At 39.1% G+C, this 20,064-nt stretch overlaps 1 protein-coding gene across 19 annotated transcripts in view; it reads right to left on the bottom strand.

Annotated features, from left to right (window-relative positions):
* Positions 1–336: 336 nt before the first annotated feature.
* tnik.S (TRAF2 and NCK interacting kinase S homeolog) overlaps positions 337–20,064 on the bottom strand; it is a 185,649-nt gene continuing 165,921 nt past the window's right edge. For 11 of the 19 annotated variants that reach the window (XM_041564875.1, XM_041564879.1, XM_041564874.1 and 8 more), the window contains 13 exons: positions 19,595–19,603; positions 18,687–18,865; positions 18,489–18,603; positions 14,493–14,657; positions 11,247–11,382; positions 10,375–10,545; positions 10,029–10,172; positions 8,841–8,975; positions 8,325–8,425; positions 6,662–6,811; positions 6,402–6,561; positions 4,175–4,314; positions 337–2,604 (listed from right to left, as the gene is read on the bottom strand). In XM_041564875.1, the coding sequence (XP_041420809.1) occupies positions 2,521–2,604; positions 4,175–4,314; positions 6,402–6,561; positions 6,662–6,811; positions 8,325–8,425; positions 8,841–8,975; positions 10,029–10,172; positions 10,375–10,545; positions 11,247–11,382; positions 14,493–14,657; positions 18,489–18,603; positions 18,687–18,865; positions 19,595–19,603 (1,689 nt within the window). In that variant the 3' untranslated portion in view covers positions 337–2,520. The remainder of the gene's footprint in view (positions 2,605–4,174; positions 4,315–6,401; positions 6,562–6,661; positions 6,812–8,324; positions 8,426–8,840; positions 8,976–10,028; positions 10,173–10,374; positions 10,546–11,246; positions 11,383–14,492; positions 14,658–18,488; positions 18,604–18,686; positions 18,866–19,594; positions 19,604–20,064) is intronic. The other 8 variants (XM_041564877.1, XM_018264374.2, XM_041564883.1 and 5 more) reach the window with 3 other exon arrangements.

Genomic DNA, 20,064 nt, shown 5'->3' with positions numbered 1-20,064 from the left:
ATAACTATTAAAAGAAATAATTGAAAACTCTAAATGGGCCCCTGATCACACTTTAGCCTAGGGGAGCCTTTGCATTAATCTGCCCCTGACCATGGCTCAAATGAAGACCCACTGGCCAGAGAAAACCCCCATGAAATTCCCAAAGACTCCATAGACTTATTTAGGTGGTTATCATAGGCAGGTGTTGTATATTAGACATAGAAAAGGTTAGAGCACAAATGGTCACTCAAAGAAGCTAAACCCTGAGGAACCGCTACTCACAGTCCTACAAATCAGTTCTGAGAAGTGGTCGGCATTGTGTGTCAGTCAATAAATACACAACCCATCACGTTCAAACACAGTAAATCCCTTTTATTTCATAACTTGACCCAAAAACCTACAATAAAAAAATCATTTTGACGGTGTATTTTGAAGGCTTTAACGTTCGAAAAGGTTTCTCAGTCAGCAACCGAATGTTCTGAAGCACCTGACAAAATACAATCACAGCAGCTAAATAAATCTGTTGGCAACCAAATAGTTAATGACAGAGCGTGCCGCTTTTATTCATCTCCAACCAGTGAATTGCTACATTACGTGTGTTTAGACCATGTGCCCAATCCAGACACTTTCCCTGTTGAACGGCTTCATCAAACAGCAAACTCCTCTCATGAAGCCATTTTGCACTGAGCAATCTTTATGGCTGAGACTTTTGCTTTGTCCCCAGTACATATTAAAGCCAACACAACTCTGTAGGGACACAGAAAAGTCCAATTTGTATTTAAGGTATAAGTGTTTGATCGCAGCTCCCACCAATCATGTCCATCTTGCAGGACTCACATAGGCTTGAAAATCTATTCTGTTGGGAAGAGCAAACAAGAGAGAACTTTTCCTGTTTCCGCTTCCCCACAGAATAGATTTCCTATTTTCTGTAGGGGGTTCTGGGAAGCGACAGTTCAACAAGAAGAAGAGGAAGAAGAAATGACACCCAAAAGAAAGAGACAAAACGAGGTAGGTTAAAAATAGAATGATAATAATAATAATAAAAAAAGAAGCGCAACACAGTTTTGTGGATGTAACACCCTATTACCACAGCCAGCCATGCTTGCAGCTATTAAAATAAACTTCTGATACACGTACTTTATCTTTAAATTATTAGAGCATTTGTGTTGAAGGACTTGTCACCTGAACTAAGTACACACTTTTTTTTTTTAACGTTTTTATTTTTCTATTTTTTTTTTCTGCACAGAAGTGGTCTTTTACTGTATGTTGGGTAATTTGGGGTGGAAAGAACAACAGAAAAACCCCCAAAAACAAGGTTGGCAGGCAGAAGTTGGTTTCTGTAAACAAAGGTGGTGGGGGTGGTGGTTCCGTTCTGTGGTAGAACAAACATGGAGGTTGTCCATTTACAGCAGGGATGGCAGCGCTAGAATGTGCGGTTACTGAGCCATAACCCCAGCATTCTCAAAGAGCTGCATAAGGATTAGGCATCAGCCCAACAGTTACATGTGCCTATCTCTGATTTCTGAGTACAGCTTCCAAACTACTGATTTCTGTTTAGCATTTAATAGTACTACAAAGTGTCATCGTGAGAGTGTTGGCAAATGTCCTATTATTGCCATGTCAGCTATAAACTGTGAATAGCCGTGTGCAAGAGAGTACCAATAAGAGATGCAAAGACAAACCATCATTTTGCTTTCACTCCCTTAAAATAGTTTTTTTTTGCCCTAATTTGTTGCACAATATACAAAATATTAGCTACTGTGTGAACTGCACCAATCTCACTGCTGCCGACACTGGACCAATACACGTCGCGACATATGTACGGACAGATATCTGGCTAGACAGCTCGACAAATGCCATCTGATTTATTTAGACTGAGGCTAGTAGTTTAGCCATGAACATTACGTTCCCCTAAAGACGAGGAAACTGTCGATTCCCTATTAAAAATTTTAGGCTGTTGCTGACAAAAAGCAACGTTCAAGTTGGTGAAGGCAAGAAGATTTTAAAATTACCCAGCGTTACAGCCGTGGCCTTCAGCAAATCAGAAAAGGTACATTGTTGTGCTGTCTCTTTCTAATTGAGAATTGTACAACATATGTATAATATATATATAGTGGCAGAGCAAGCAGACATAAATCAACAGACTGGCTCAATCTGAAAGACCTTTTCTTCCTCATTTAGGAAATAAGACGATGAAAAGGTCAACAAGCCACTAAAACACAGTCTGAAGTCCTCAGAACCAGGCACGTTCCCAGTCTGGAGGTGGATTACAGTCTGTGTTTTCCCTCCGGCTGCCAGCAGTCTCATTATTAAAAATAACATAAACGGTCTTGATCCCAAGAGCAATACCGATACAGGAATCGACGCATCTGGTCCGGAGAGTCAAGAACAATTGCGAGAACTTCACAGCTGGTTGTGAGAGTCAAGAACAAGAATTCACAGCAGGTTCTGAGAGTTAGCAGCTTGTTCTGCAAGGCTGTGCACATCTACAAAACCAAATGTAGTTTAGAAAGAATGGAGAGAAGTTCCGGGGGAGTTCTGTTACCAGTTCATCATGGAATTTCTGTTGAGCGTCATGAAAAAGACTTGACTGCTGCCCCCTGATCTTACAGATGCAAAGAAAACCTGTGTGAAAGAACAAGAGGAAGACTTTTGGCAACAGTCTGATAACAAAGAGAATTTGTGCACAACTTGTACAAATTGAGATGTTTTAGGCATCACTGTGATCCTCCCAAGTGAGTGATCCCCATTTTTTGATATTCTTCTCTGTGCTGCCTCAGAGATCACCTGACCAGAAATACTACAACTCTAAGGGTAGAACTACACAGACAATTTCCGTGCGCTTCTGTTGGATCCGACGCTGGACGACAAAACACCCGCAACAAGGCGGATGCGATGGGAAACAAGGTAAGTAATACAAAAGTCAGACGGTGTTGCAGCGTTCGTCCTACGCGACACGACTGTCGGATGCAGATGCACCGTGCAACGTTTCCATCCAACAGTCGTGTCGGACGAACGCTGCAACACCGTCTGACTTTTGTATTACTTACCTTGTTTCCAGTCGCATCCGCATTGATGCGGGCATTTTTTCGACCAGCGTCGGATCCGACAGAAGCGCACAGAAATCGTCTGTGTAGTTCTACCCTTTCTGTAACAGGAAGAAGTGTGGAAACAAAAGACAGAACTCTGTCTGTTAATTGGCTCATGTGACCTAACATGTATGGTTTATTGGTATGTTTGTGTGCACCGTGAATCCTAGGATCTCAGGGGGACTGCCCTTATTTCTTTAAATGGCAGTTTTCAGTTTATTACCCAATGGCACATACTACAAAAATAAGTATATTATTATGAAAATGGTTTATTTGGGGGGTATAGATTTCCTTTAAATTGGTTACAGGTGCCACAGCTCTTTCCATAAGCCCAATTCGGCATGAATTGGTGCACATATTTTTGACAGTAGTTGTCTAATACTTTTTGCAATAAGCCTTAATTTTATGGTTTTTGAGATATTTACATGGGATGTTTGTCAGATGACAGCACTTTTCAAGGCAACCATCACCTGAAGGGGGGGGGGGGGGCTATTTTAAGCAGGGTCGGACTGGACCGGCAGAACACCAGGAAAAAAACGGGTTTGCCCCTGCTCTCGTGGGCCCCACCAGCCCAGACCCGCATCTCTGCACTGAATCTACCCCCCCTGGTCACCCCCAGAGTAGGCTTTGCAGTATGGCTGGGGGTTGGAGCAGGGCCCAGAGACAACAGCCCTTGATGGGCCCGGGCCCCCTAGTCCAACCCTGATTTTAAGTGATTTGTCGGCATATTTGTGGGCTACTTAAAAAAAATGCTTAAAAATCTCAAAACAGCCTTTTCATTCCCATTTCTATTAAACAGCACAGGCGTATTTTGTGGTTGAATTTAGCATGAGGCCACCCTCTGCTTAGGCAGTACTGGAACTCTATGGCTGTAGATAATATTGATGAAGCATTATACATCCAAGAGGTGCAATACTCAATGTTTAATGGCACCCAGCATGTTATTAGCTGTAACTATTTGAAAGGAAACTGTCAGTCTTGATCTTACATTTCTCTTTATAGTAAAAGGTGAATTTTCCCTAGAGCAAGGAGAACTGTCAAGCGTTTCAGATGTTGTCCATTCATAATAATGAAACCATATTGAACAGCGAGAAAGGAGTTCTTACCTTATCATTCCTTTCACATAAGAATTTTAACCGCTGGGCTCTCTTATGCATGAACACCCCATCCAGATGCCCAGTTTCCACAGAACGGATTTCAATAGCTTTCTCTCCCCAGCCCATAATCTGATTGGAATGGATATATGCTATGAAGAGACAACAAGAATGCTTTAGGAAAGGCAAATTAGATCAACAACAAGAGATGGTTCCTGTGTTCCTTAAAGGAAGAGGAACAGAAAAAACGAAAGTGTTTTAAAGTAATGAAAATATAATGTAGTGTTGCACTGGTAAAACGGGCAGGTCCGGACTGAGAATTAAAATAAGCCCTGCCATTTCAGGTACACAGAGGCCCAATCAGCCCACATAGAGGCCCAAACAGTCCCCACCAGCCCACTAAATAGTGACTTTCTATGGAACCTTATAGCAGCCCCTCTGGCATTTGCCAGAACCCACAGATTGCCAGTCCGGGCCTGCCGGGTGTATTAGATTCAGAAACTCTACTATAGTTTATATAAAAAAAGCTGTTGTGTAGCCATGGGGGCAGCCATTAAAAGCTGAAAAATTCACAGGTTACTTAGATAACAGACACGCTCTATAGTATACAATGGGATTCTTCTGTTATCTACTGTGTATCTTGTGCTTGAATGGCTGCCCCCATGGCTACACAGCAGTTTATATATAAACTATAATAGTGTTTCTGAGGCAGTGCAGGCCAACAGTACATTATATTGTCATCCCTTAAAGGAGAAGGAAAGGTTAAAATTAAGTAAGCTTATCAGAAAGGTCTATATAAATACACCAGTTAACCCTTAAAGTTATGCTGCTCTGAGTCCTCTGTCAAAAGAAACACTGTGTACACATGGGCTTCTGTATCAGACTTCCTGTTTTCATCTTAAACCTCCAGGGCTAGGGCTTGAGCATGCTCAGTTTGCTCCTCTTCCCCCCTCACTTCTCTGCTGTAATCTGAGCCCAGAGCTTTGAGTGAGCAGGGTGAGACTCAGGCAGCAAGTGATGTCACACCAAGCTAATATGGAGACTGCTATGCTAAACAAACAGAGAGAGCTTCTAGACTTTACTTAGGTATGGTAAAGCATTCTGCAGAATAAATATAGTGTTATAGCTTGTACTATTGTGGCAAATTTATTGGCAATAAACTGGTTTTGTAGCTTTACTTAAAAACAATATTTTTGTTCCTTTAATCTTCCCATAGACTACATCAACACAACTCAACAGAACTGATTCTACATGTTAAAGGAGTGTGTTGGGTCACACAAATAACCTTTGTGCTAGAGCATCAGTCACAGGCAGCCTATAGTGTAGTGATGTGTGGGTCAGGTTCAGGTTGAAATATGGCCAACCATTACGGGATAGGGTTGGGTGCAGGTTAAACTCCTCCTTTGATCCCAAAGATTCCCTGTCTTTTAATTAGAGGCAAGCACAGAAGTAGTAGTATAGAGAGAGAAGATGTGGGTATAGGTTGGGCACGTTTTCTACAATGGCAACATTTTACAGGTTATGTTGTGTTATGTTGGGTTGAGCTTTTCCTAACCTGTACATGACTAGTGAAGTGGGTCATAATGCAAATCACTGCTCATGCACTCTAGTCATTGTGACCCCTCCTCCAAAACTAAAATGATGCTACAACGTCAACTTCTCAGATTTGATCAATTCTGTAGCAAATCTAAAGTAGATAATCACAGTCTGACTTGTTCCTGAACAACTGGAAGCACAAAGCCGAGGCAGCAGTCACAGACAGACGCAATACTGTGAGGACTCAAGGTGGTACATACAGTCTTCTTGTCATTGATCTACACATGTTTACCAAAGGCTATAGAGACAAGTCTACTGAAATGAGAGTTTTTTAAAAACTTTGCAGACTTTCTACTCTTTGATAAACTGAGTAAATGCTTAAAACATAAACATTTGGTTTTATTTTTATCCATCTCAACACATACTTTAATTGTCTTGTTATATTAAAGCATCTAATTTATGAAATACCTTCTTAGGAGTTCTGGTGACCACGTATCCCTGTTCCTGGCAGAAGTCACCATTTATACAAGCTAGTCTGGTGTTGGCTGTTTGAGTTATTGCTCAGTGTTTTTGTGCTAATTAAAACTGTAGAAGGGTGTTACCTATAATATCATCAAGTACTAGGGAGGCACTGAACCCCAGCCAAGCAGCACCCACACACAATTGACTGAATCCAAAACAAGATAAAGCAACGTGAACTCACCAACTGACGTAGGCATTTCTCCCCACTGAAGCACCACATCTTTAGTTATTCGACCATAAGTATTCACATAAACACCCTCGTCCTCATAGCACACGAGCATCTCCATGCCATCTGTTTTTGGCAATATAACAATAGCGTGTGGGGTGATGTTTCCCTGAATCTGAAAGAACAAATACAAACAGGTCTTCATGTCATAACAATGGGCTGTGAATAGTGCAACAATTTCCAACTGCTTTGCAGGATGATGGTTTCTTACTTACATGAGATGGAATATAGATGTCATATGTATTGCCAGAGTCAACATCAATTACATGGAATCCAGTGCTTGATCCAAAAATCACTTTTAATCTCTGACCTTCTTCTACAGTGAGATCACAGAGCAATGGTCTATGCTGGAGGTCTGTAAAGGACTTAAGGTACATTTTTCCATAAGGTGCAGGTCCAAGTTACAACAATGAGCTTATAGTAGAGGGTATGGTGAATGTATAGCCAACGTATCATAGTAAACAGATGTCTGAAAAGGTAAATATGTTTCTCCACAATAGAACAGAGGCTCCCTGTATCAGTAACACATACTGTCTGTTGTTAGCAGTCGTGTCTCAGATGCTGAACAATTTCTATTTAGAAGGAATAATCTCTAAAATGAACTGCACTTAACCGGAAAATCTGTGGGTTCTGGCAAATGTGAGAGGGGCTTCTGTAAGGTCCTATAGACAATCACTATTTAGTGGGCTTGTGGAGCCCTAGCCAGGACTATTTTGACTCCCAGTCCATACCTGATTTACTACCACCAGGAAGAAGTGCAAGCCTGCACCCTTTAGTGCCCATTTAGTCAGCACTTCTCCCCCAGTCTGGCTGCTGTCTGTACCACAGAATAAAAAAATCCAGTAAGTGGAACAGACCATAATATCAGGGGGGCAGGACAGGGCCACATTGTGGACCGCATCCTCTTCTGCTTCCTAATTTAATTCTAACACTCAAGTTAGGATACAAATAGGGGCTGCAGCTAGAGTTTATCCAAAGGGGTAGCTCCATTTTGTAGCACAGAAGCCTGTGGCAATTCTACACTCAATGAAGGCAGTGTAAAAAGGTGCAAACAAAGAAGCATTGCATTTCTTTTGGACTATATACACTGCCTTTCTTATAGTAAACAAGTGATAGGAAGGAAGTTCTGCCATGAAGCATGGCTGCTCTTCTGTATAATGAAACAGAGTTTTTAGAATGCGTTTTTCCAGATTAACCAAAAAGAGGCTTGGCATAAAGGGGTTGTTCACCTTCTAACACTTTTTTCAATTCTGTTGATTTCAGATTGTTCGCCAAAAATAAAGACTTCTTTCAGACACTCACTATTTGCAACCGTTTTTCTAATAAGGAATCAAAATGATTAATTTTTCACCTTCTGAAGCAGCTCTGTGGGGGGGGGGGGGTCGCCGAACCTTTAACTGTTCTAAAATGCTACATCAAGTTGATAAGTTTCTTATCTTTGTCCCCGTGGAGCAGAATCCCTGAATTTTATTAAAGGCAGCTGTTAGAATTGATACAATAGTTGTTAATATTCCACAGATGCAGCTGGGAAATGTATCAACTAACTGTAGCAAATTATATGGATTGTTACAATTAAATGTAACAGTTTAGAATCTGCTCCTGGATCACTGAGCTGCCAGACTGAAAGCCAGAAACACGAACATTAAACTTTACACTTCAATTTTGGAAAAACTGTAAACGGTTTAAATAAAAATAAATAAAAAATGGAGAGCAATTGAAAAAAGTCTTTATTTCTGGTGAATAATCAGAAAACAACTGAAATGTTTGGAAGGTAAATAACCCTTTTAACATGTTTCGTCTCGTGAAATTTAATTAATTTACAGCCATTGATGAATCTATCTGCTTAATAGAACTTGTGTAATGTGTCTTTGCACTTACCTTGAAAGCCATAAATTTATGATATGGCTTGGGGGCCCACGCATAAATCTCAACAGCATTTTTTAAAGCAATCACCAGGAACTTGATTCTTTCATATTTCACTAAATGAAAGAGATACGTGTGATTCATACACAGACACTACATACATGTCAGTTATTTGCTAATTAATGCAGACTAAATAACAGAAACTCGGGCACGTATATGTGGTTTGATTACAATACTATTAACGCCTGGCACAAAAGTTACAGCAGTGAGGCATGAGACAGTTTGTGCACACTATGGATGCTGGGACTGTGAAGCTCGGCTTAGTTTGAATAAAAGAAACAAAATATCCCATTGGTTGGCATGGGTTACTTGAATGGGGCTAAAGTCACAGTCTATCTGAATGGAGCAGGACGTTAAACTATTGGGCACACAGCTGATGCTGTTTCAGTCAATACCAGCATTTTGTACTTTCATTTTTCAATTGTAAAGCAGTGAATCTGAAACTAGATCTGGGTTTGCTTTGCAGCTTACCAACTTTATAATGAACACAGCCTTCCAGTTCCCCCACGGTAATCCAGCCCTGCTTCTTCTCTACTTCTGGGTCATTGTGCAAGATCCGATTCCGCAGCCAAGAAAGGTAGTACACTCTTAACTTGTTCTTTTTCCCTTGGGAGACATCAAAGTCACAATTTCGAATGAAGGCTTTAGAATTCGAATACCCATCTAGATCTCAAATTATGCAATCTAAAAATCTAATTTATATGCAAGATATTTGAGGTTTCACTGTTTTTTCCCATGTATATACACATACAGGATTTGCTGTACATTGCCTATGTGTTATTTATTATATTTATTATTTCCTATAACAAGTACTCCTCTTGTTCTGTTAACTTAGACTCTTAGGAAGTCAGGTTTCTGCCTGATTATATATGGGAATGAACGCTGCCTTAAAGGGGAACTATTGCGAAAATGAACATTGAATATTTGCTTCAGCACACTGAAATAAGAAACTTTCTAAATAAAATCAATTAAATATTTTGCATTGTTTCCTGACGTAATCAAGTTTATCTTCACTATTCCTCTCTGAGCATCTGTTTCTCTTCATTCTGTCTTCATTCAGGTGTTGGATGTCAGATGAATGATCCAATATATCTTATAGGGGGGCTCCTTTTGCTCAGATGTATTAGAGTTCATTATTAAAATCACCAAAAATCCTGCAGAATTTGTGCAAAAGGCAGTTATATTGTTAGATTATATTAGGGATGCACTGAATCCACTATTTTGGATTTGGCCGAACCCCCGAATCCTTTGCAAAAGATTTGGCCGAATACCGAACCGAATCTGCATATGCAAATTAGGGATGGGAAGGGGAAAACATTTTTTACTTCTTTGTTTTGTGACAAAAAGTCACGCGATTTCCCTCTCCTAATCTGCATATGCAAATTTGTATTCGGTTCGGTCTGGAAGAAGGATTCGTCCGAATCCTGCTGAAAAAGGCCAAATCCTGGCCCAATCCCGAACCGAATCCTGGAGTCAGTGCATCCCTAGATTATATAGACATATATTTGACTTAAATATTGTCCATCCACTTCCCAGAGAAACAGTAAGTTCAGCTTTCTTTTTTTGTGCTTTTTTGTGTGTTTTTCTTCGACAACTCTCATGTGAATCATTCCCATAGAAAGAGCAGATTATCTGTACCACTCCTGCAAGAAGTCATACCTGAAATTGTGACAAGGACATTTAGTCCTTCTAGGACTTCCATCTGCTGAAACCTCCTCCTGTTGATAAGGTTGTAGACTTTTCCTTGTCCACTTCGATCCAACAACATTAGTCCATTTTCTGTTCCCACTAGTAAATTTACACCTGCGGGTAGTTCATGAACATTTTATTATCAGCTCACATTTTGCTGTGTCTCAATTTAAACTCTTCATACAGAACTACTGACTAAATGAAAAAAATTGTAGAAGACATTCACAGTATGTTCGTACTTCAACCTACTGGAATAATCCCAGTGCTTTAGAACAAATGGAAGGTACCAATGTAAAAAAAACTATTTCTTACTTACCCCATAGTGCTGCACAAAGTATCTCAGAATTAAAGCGTTTCTTGTATTTCCGGATCTCTGGAGTATCGCTGTGAGGACGAATATTGGTAGGGTTCACGTTCACCACTGAAATTTTTCTGGCCTCATTCAGCTTGGCTTGTTCTTGTCTAAGAAGTTCGCTAGTAAACAGGGCTAAAAAAAAATACTCTCTTCAGCAAAAAATAAAAAAGAATAGGAAACGGATGCGTGTTCTGACATAAAGCTGTTTCACACTGTAGGCAGGTACTACTTGCTAGAGAGTGAGAAATAAAATCATACTTCTAATAGTAACAGCTAAATAACAAACAAAACAAAAAAAGACGAGATAGTAAGCGGTTCTCACAAAGACCCTCGTTTCTGGTGAATAAAAGCATGGCCTCTGATACCTCCACCCTCACATACACTTATAACAGTAAAGGCAGCGGATATAGCAGCGGTTCCCTTTGTGGTAGGGGTTTCCATGCGTTATAAATTAACATTTCTCATATAAACTGATGCCCCTCTATTGCTATTGTGCTCTCAAAACACTTTGTTTTTCATTCCCTGGTCGCTAAAAACGAATGTAAAGCCCTGCGCAACTTATTGGCGCTATATAAATAAATGATGATGAACATAAGAACTGCCTAAAAATAAAAAAAGAATAGCTGTAATGACAGTTGGAGGACAGTGGTGGATGACTTGTGTCCCTCAGCTTAACATTTGTATTTATTCCTACAGAAGAATAGACACTTGCTTGTATTAATGACGCTTAGTATCCTGAAAGTCAAGTCTAACATTTAATGCACCAACTTACCTTTGACACAAAAGGACAGCACATAAGTGATTGGCTACAAATCATGTGATCCTAATTATACCTGTTGCAGATGACTCTTCATCGTCATCATCATCATCTTCATCCTCTTCATCGTCATTGTCAGTGGGGGAAGTCTGATAAACTCTTGGATCAACAAATGAAGTGAATGATGCTTTGGTGTTATTTACCACGCCATACTAAAAAAAAATATAATAAAGGAAGTTACAATGTACATTGTATGATATAATCATTCCATTTTAGTAAAATGATCTAACCTTGGAAAGGGCTATAAGAAGTTAACCAGCATAGATCGTGGTTATACCCATTACTTGCAGAACATGTTCAAAATGCTAAATTTCCTGCCCTTTAGGGTAAGGTCACACTGGGAGATTCAGGGAGATTTAGTCGCCCAGCGACTAATCGCCTCTTCCTTGGGGCGACTAATCTCCCCAAACTGCTTCCCCCTGTCTTCCGCCTGCTGGAATGAAAAAACGCCTGTGGCATGGCACTCGCGGCGCTTCGTTTTCTGAAGTCGCCCAAAGTTTTCATCTTTTACGGATTTTGGTCTAGCCAAGATTTTTCATTCTGGAATCTTTTCTAATCTTTTTTGTAGACAGGGTGGGGGGGGGGGGGTTGTTTGAGATTTCTATCTATCTATCTATCTATCTATCTATCTATCTCTATCTATCTATCTCTATCTATCTATCTATCTCTATCTATCTATCTATCATCTGTCTCTATCTAACATCTATCTATCTAAATTAAGAAAAATCTATGGTTTCCACTATTTATGGCACTATACAGGAATATGAAGCCAGTTTCACTTTAGTACATCCTGTTACTTCTGGTCCCAAAGAACTTCAGAGGAGCTAATAAAACCAATTATTTAGATAAGAAGGAAGGAAGGGGGGGGAGTTCAGTAAACATAGCCCAACTTTCAAATTATTGTTTATAAAAGCAAAAAACAATTGTTATTCTTTTTTTAAATATTAGAACTAAAATTAATTAAAATAGGCAGAATGTAATCGCAACACAAGTCCTATTTAATGTGTGAATTTTTAGCAAAGGTGTGTTTAGGTGTATACGGTCCCTTTAAAAGAACTGTAGAGTCCCTTGCCCCGAGGTGATATTAGAGAAGCACAATACAGCAGTGTTGAAGGCGATACATTTTTGTTTACAGATTAAATAATTGTTTTAATGTTTTATAAGGTCTATAGGTCTTCTCCTACAGGGCTACTGAGGTTCAGTGTTTTGGTTGCTGTCTATACGTATAGTCGTCTGACCAATGACTTTGCTTTATTTGCTAGATAAACCTGTGTGGCTCCCACAGCACGTCTCTGCCCTATAAACCAGTGTTCCACTTTAACATAATACACACTTTTTTGAGTTTTATAGAAACATGTTCCTTTCAAAGACGAATGACTGTCCTTATAACGCAATCTCCTTGAACACACTAGAATCTGTAAGCAATGAGCTTGAGAAGAAACTGAAGGTTCCCATCACCAAAGTGGAACTCAACTCAAACAATAACAAAAAAGCCGAATGAAAGAAAATGACATTCCAAACAACTATACAATATGTGAAAATTAAAATTGTTCAATGATTTTATGCATTTGTAAATTATAACCACTGAAAGTAGCATCGGTCTGTACTGAGATTCAAAATAGGCCCTGGCGTTTTAAGTACATAATGGTCTGAACAGACCCCCGCAGGCCCAATAATTAATGATGGTGATGGCATCTTACAGCATTTGCCAGAATTCACAGATTTCTAATCTGGGCCCAGTCCTGTTCTATTGTCTGTACTGCTTACATGTACAGGTATGGGATTCGTTAGCCAGAAACCCATTATCCAGAAAGCTCAGAATGACAGAAAGGCTGTCTCTTCATTATATCCAAATAATCCAAATTTTTAGAAAAGGTATCTCGTTTTCTATGTAATAATGAAACAGTTGATCCAAATTAAGATATAATTAAACCTTATTGGAGGCAAAACCATCATATTGGGGTTATTTAATCTTTAAATTAAGGTATAGAGATCCAAAATATGGAAAGACCCCTTTTTCCGGAAAACCTCAGGTCCCAAGCATTCTGGATAACAGGTCCCATACCTGCATATCACAACATAAGGTATGAAGATGCAAATTACAGAAATATCCATTATCCAGAATGCACGGAACCTGGGATTTTCGAGATAACGGATCTTTCTGTAATCTGGATCTTCATACCTTATGTTATGATACACAGGTACGGGACCTGTTATCCAGAATGCTCGGGACCTGGTATTTTCCAGATAACAGGTCCCTTACCTGTACCAGCAAAACAACATAACAGTACTATCACACTACTCTAGTTGCACAATTCCTTGCACATGTCTGTGATTCCCTGTCTACACAGGTCTGATAATCATAGAGCAATCAGGGCCTTGCAGGAATTGGGGTTGTGGCTGTAGAGAGCCGATTACTGATATATTTTTTCAATGGCACGTATTGAGCAGACAACAGAAAGTGACAGACATTGCTCCATTCCTGATGATGAAAATCTGTGCAAATAAAGGGGAAGAGATGATGAGCGTTAGCGGGCCTAGATGTGCCCACTATGTAAATCTGGCCCTGTTTGAAAACGTTTTTTTTTTTTTTTTACGTAGGTACCCAAAGGCTACCCTCCTTTAAACTGCCATATTAAGAATGGTGCCCATTTAAAAATATGGCCCTGCTCATGTGGCAAAAATGTGTATATCAGCATATACTGCTCCTTTAAGATGATATTTAAAGGGAATCCCCTACCCTACATAGACCCCCCTCCCCCAGCCTAAGTGTTACCCCGGGCAAATGCCCATAACTTTTTACTTACCCCTCGGTGTAGATTCAGTCATCTGAGTTCACAGGCACAATCTTCAGTAATCTTCAGAATGAGACCAGCACTTTGGCAATTTTCTTGAGTTTCGGCGCATGCACAGTTGTCGCAAAACAGAAAATTGCTCTAACTGCGCATGCGCCACCACATCGGTCTCATTTCAAAGATTTCCGAACAGAAGAAGATGGCGTCCGTGAACTCTGATGTCTGAATCTGCACCGAGAGGTAAGTAAAACGTTAGGGGCATTTGCCCGGTGTAACACTTAGGCTGGGGGGGGGGGGAGGGAGGGGGTCTATGTAGGGTTTTTTAACATTAGAGTTGAATTCTCCTTTAAAGACAAAGATGTGCCCCATAACCAGCAAAGCTTACTACATGCAGAAAGAAAGGGGTAATACATAATATTAGTATTTATGCATTTGGTATTAGTTTAGCATAGAGACCCGCCACCTACTTCATTCACAGTATCCAGCTCTTGTGCATGTGTAAGACCTCGCCCCAAAGCCTCAGTTGGTGTACCCACCGGGGAGTGACTTTGCTGGACAAGGTCAGGAAGATTAATATGGCCGGCAAAACCATTACTTTCAGCATGGCCAGAATGTTTTTTATCCCCGGAAGTCTGCAGAGACACAAAGCAAGTGATTTAAGCCTTTGGCTAGAAGAGTGCAAGCAGAATGCGTTATCATGCACAGGAAAATAAAATGTTCTTAATGTTAGTCCTGTTGAGTCTAATCCGTATGCAAACAGTAAGGGGCAGATTTATTAAAAGTCAAAGTGAAAATATGAATTTTAGAATATTTTTTTTTTTAGTCAAAACTCTAAATTTGAATTGTGAATTATCCAAACTCAATTTCAGTTTTAATAAGCATTTTGAAATTTATCATACTCTAGCTTAAAGAACTCGAATTGGACTATTCGCCACATAAAACCTGCCGAATTACTGTAAAATTCAATGGGAGAGGTCAGGGATCAATTTGGTGATGTCTGCAGTTTTCCTGAAATTGGAGTTTTTTCTTTTGGAGAAAAAAAACTCGAAACGAGTTTTTAATTCGAATCGAGTTTTTAATTTGAATCAAGTTTTTAATTCGATTCGAGTTTTTCTAGTTCAAAATCGAATTCGATTAGAGTTTTTGGGTCAATTCAATTAGTCCTAGCTGAGAAAATTAAATGTTATTAATAAATTTAGATTGGTTGAATTTCGAGTTTAAGGGAATTTATGGGAGTTTTAAAAAAACTCATGAATTCGAAATTCGACCCTTGATAAATATGCCTCTAAAAGTTAGGGGGTTATTTATCAAAGTTTGAATTTATCTTAATATTTTCTGAAAAAAACTCTGACCAAATCCGCACAGGTTTTTTGGACTTGTTTATTAATACACTTTCCCGAAAATTTTGTTTGCAGGAAAAAATCCAGAAACAACGTGAAAAATACAGATTTTCACGTTTTTTTTTCCGGATTTTTCATCCGATTTTTGCGATTTATCCTGATTTTCACCCGAAAAATCAGAATTTTGGCCGACACATCAGGGTTTTGCCAAAAAGCCAGCACACATCAAAAAATCATTGGGACTTCTCCCATTGACTTATATGCAACCTCGAGAGGTCTGAGATGCCAGATTTTCAGATTCTGACTTTTCCCATCCTCTGGGTTTAATAAATTCTGAAAAATTCGTGATTTTTTTTTAAAAGTCTGATTTTATTAAAAAAAAAAATCACACATTTTTCATGATTTTTGCATTCTGAGTTAATCAAATAACCCCCTAAGTGTTCTACAAAAAATCCCCCTACCAGAACTCAATATACAAGCAATAGCAAGGGTCAGTAATAATATATCATTGTGAAAACACAATGGGGGCTCTGCAACTGGGCACATTTGCACCTGGGCAGTAACCCATAGAAATCAATCAGTGATTAGCTTTTTTTCAGTCAGCTGCAGGTTGAACACTGAAAGCAATCATCTGATTGGTTGCCATGGGTTACTGCCCAGGAGCAAATTTGCCCAATGAGGCTTCTATTAGCTACAGTATATTACCATTTTTCATATGACACCAATACTACAAACCAGAGTGGCATAAAAATAATACAGGTAATGTCCTTACATGACAGTGTAAATATGATTAGCCAACACATATACAACAGATGAGATATTGTGCTCTCTAAACAAGCACTTGTGCCCCCTCCACACTTTGGCCTGTACCAATTAGGTATAGTGCATTAGAATTTGTGTTTGCACCTTGTTATTATTCCTTTATCTAGAATGTAGCCATATAATTGCTCCCTGGGTTTTATACTGGTTAAATAACCTCTAATCAATATAAAACAAAACATTGGGGAAAATACCACTTAAAACAGATTCTCAGCACAGAACTTATACTAACCCTTATAACATAGGCAGGGTTAGTGTGTGTTTATGCATGTCTTTGTCAAGTAGTAATAAACACAACCATATTTTAATCCCATATGAATAACATGCTCCTATTAAATAATGAAATTGCAAAGCTTGCCAGCTGGGAATAATACATCCCCCTAATAGAAGCTGTACTTTGATGTCAGCACTGCATGATTCCCTTAAATATAGGTGTTAGGGGAATGGACATTTGCTTAATGAAAGCTCATTCTCACAGCTGCCATACACCTACTGCACTGAGGCACAGACTGAATGAAATAAATGATTTACTACACAGGTTTTCCCATTTATGATCCTGCAGCTCTGCTGAGAAACTGAGGGCCTCTTCTGGATTTATGAAAACTGTGGAGAAGGTGATTAATCACTGAGGACTCCACTTGTGAGCTGGCAGTTAGACTGAATATTAAAAAGGGGCACTTGCTTTAAACTACTTTGAAGACTAGTACATACAGTACATATAAGAACCTGATGAACACCATTCTCAGAAACATTCTTAAATAGATTTATAACGGATTATGTCCTTACTTCCTATTTTATTAACTTTATGATGCAGGAGATATAACGGTAGTGTTGCATTAAACAAAGGTTACTTACACTAGGGAATTCTAAAGTGCTGCAGGGTTTGGTACAGGGTCCACTTTTATTTAACTATTTAGAGGTGGGTATTAAAAGTATTGCATTTGTATTTGTTGAATCCAATAGGGCTTCATCTTAAACGGTAAAAATATTTTCATCCTGCAGTAAAAGCTGAAGTTTTTGAATTGCCTCCCTGAAGCAGTTGTACTGGAAAAAACAGACGGTTTAAAAAAGGTTTGGATTCCATTTTAGTAAGGGAGTATAGAGAGGGTATCTACCTTGCATGTTCTGAATAAGAAAACTAAAAACAAAGTTACATGTTGCTTGTACAGTTTATACAAAGACACATGCCTGGTAGGTTCAACTTATTATACAAATAAATCCTGCCTTACTTCTAGTTCATCTAGAGCAGGGACCCAACTTAGCCATGAGCCATATTTAGATGTACAAAGAGTTGGGGAGCAGCACAAGAATGAAAAATGTCCCTGGGTGATGCACAATAAGGGCCATAATTTGCCATTTGGTAGCCCCTATGTGGCCTGGCAGCCTACATGAGATTCTATTTGGCAGTGCACATGGTTTTTATACAACTAAAACTTCAAAAATAAACACCTGCTTTGGGGATACTAAAGCAACATCCAAGAGGTTGTTGAGCAACATGTTCCTCACGAGCCACTGGTTGAGATGACTGATCCTTGTTTCTAGTTTGGCTCAGAGAGGAGAAAACTCATTTCTGACTTCTTCTCTAAGCCATACTAGAACTAGGGGTTCTCCTTCCCCTAAATGAACTAGAAGTAAGGCAGGATTTACTTGTACAAGTACTTTAACTTATTGTTGTGAGATTTTGTAACAATGCCACTTTCCAAAGATATCAGCAGTTTATACAGAATCTGTTCCAAAAACGTATTTTTAGTTATGGGTTGTGTTAAAACTGAAGTTACAGAATAATGTATTGAGCCAGTTGATGGACTCTATAACTCAATAGTAGACTTGGATAAGGGCATGAACTTAGGTAGAGGCACCCAATGTGCTTTAGTTTTATATACTGTAACTCTATATAATTTATAGCATACAGATTACATAGAAAAACAACAGCCCATACAAGAGGTCAGAAGTGCCCTGCCCAAAAGAGCTTACAGTCTGCAATTGATTGTATCTGTGAATATAAAAGAATGCTAAATCCAAGAATTTTAGTGTCAAATGCATTTTACAATAAGTGGTTCGAAAAATAACTCTCAGCTTTAAAGGGCAGTTGTTTTACTCCATAAGTATTTCTATTATTTTGCTTTCTCTTTCCCTCATTATCTACAGTAGTTGTCCTGCTACACTACCTACATACACAGCACAGATAACATGAAATGCACTGGGAAGCATTCGGGTCCCTAATGAGTACTTTGCAATAAAAGCATCCAAAACAGTTCTCAGTTCTGTTCACGTTCTTTGATAATAAAACCCTATATAACTTACCTCTCTTATCATTAAAGTGCCTTCTCTTGAAATGCTTCGGAATGTCTCAGGGAGAGACGTTTCCATACCCCGTGTCCCCGCATTATATGGCTCATTTGCAGATATTTCTGTTGGTCTGCAAGTAAAAAGGTATTTGTTATATTATTCAAATTGGACAGCCATCAGTGAAATAACTGAGCTAAAATTTCAATTCCTTACATGAGTCTAGGAATGTCACTAACTGGTATAGTCCCATCTTGTGCCTCACTTTCACCATCTTCCTCCTCACTACTTTCAGACTCTTCACTAGAAGAAGAATAGTCCGTCACTTTCTTAATTGGCCGGTTAGTCTCTTCAATGCGCAGTTCTCTCAGCTCTTTGGCCAGCGCCGTCAGATCCTGCCAAAAAGATGAACCTATGACTTACCCACTCTCAACATGACAAACTCTGGAAATGAGCTATCATTTTACTAACAAGGAAGTTGTTACACACTAAAGTTACAGACATCTTGATTGGACAGACAAACAAGAGCAGAATATATTATTTAACTAGTTTCCAACCTCCTTTTGCCTGGTGCATATGGAAAGATGAGATACAGCTTCTGTGAACTTCAGCAAATTCAATAGTAAACTGGAAAGTACTGTATAAACCCCCTCACAGCTCTGTCTATTGTTATACATGATTTTCTTTTTAATGAATGCCAATCATAAATTAGACTTATTTGTGTTTGATCAGATCAAATTCTCATATTAAATCACGTAAAATAAGTGCTAATCTTTGTTTTCCCAGTTTACTATGATTCCAGTATGACTTGATAATAAAATAACACAGCAGCATTTCACTTCCAGGAACGACAGGCATTGTGTAAAATAAAGACAGCAAACCCGTGGCCCTCTGCCTGTGGCTGTACCACAACTCTGAGCACCAATTCTGGGCGTGATTATACAGCAACACAGGAAAGTGCCCTTCATGTAGAGATTACACTTCATGTTTATTGATCATGCTCATATAAAGCAATGTAGGTGACGTAGTGGTCAAAGCACAAAGACTCAGCAGAGAATGGTTCCACTTATTCTATAAAAGGAAGCATGCAAATTGTGAACGAACACCGCAGTCCTCAGTCTTACCATTTCCCCCTATATTAGAGACCAATGAAGTCATCAGTGTATTCAGTAAGAGACAAAGGGTTCAAGGAGAAAGAAAGAAATTGAATATCTCTACATTGCACAGTGGTCCAACAGTCCAAATGAGTCTAGAACATCCCATTGAAGCAATATCTATTCCACACTCTCACTTCCATCACACAGAGGTTTTGTGGTCCCTTTATATGGAAGTCAAGCATGCCAGCACATCCAGAAACATACATATTCAGTATATAAATATTACCAAACAAGTTGCACGGATTCTCTGAACAATATAAATTATAAACATCCAATTCTCTAGTAGAACCGCATTGATAGCAACTGTACTTGATACTTATACGACATGCCTTCTTTTTGCTATCTCGTTAACACTATCTGCTTATAAAGTCCTGCCAATGACTCCCAAATAGTTTAAGGCATCTATTAAAAATATAAAAGCACAGTTCTTTTAGTAC

The sequence above is a fragment of the Xenopus laevis genome, chromosome 5S (genome assembly GCF_017654675.1).
Source record: "Xenopus laevis strain J_2021 chromosome 5S, Xenopus_laevis_v10.1, whole genome shotgun sequence".
Lineage (NCBI taxonomy): Eukaryota > Metazoa > Chordata > Amphibia > Anura > Pipidae > Xenopus > Xenopus laevis.
This window is presented reverse-complemented; position numbering and strand designations above follow the sequence as displayed.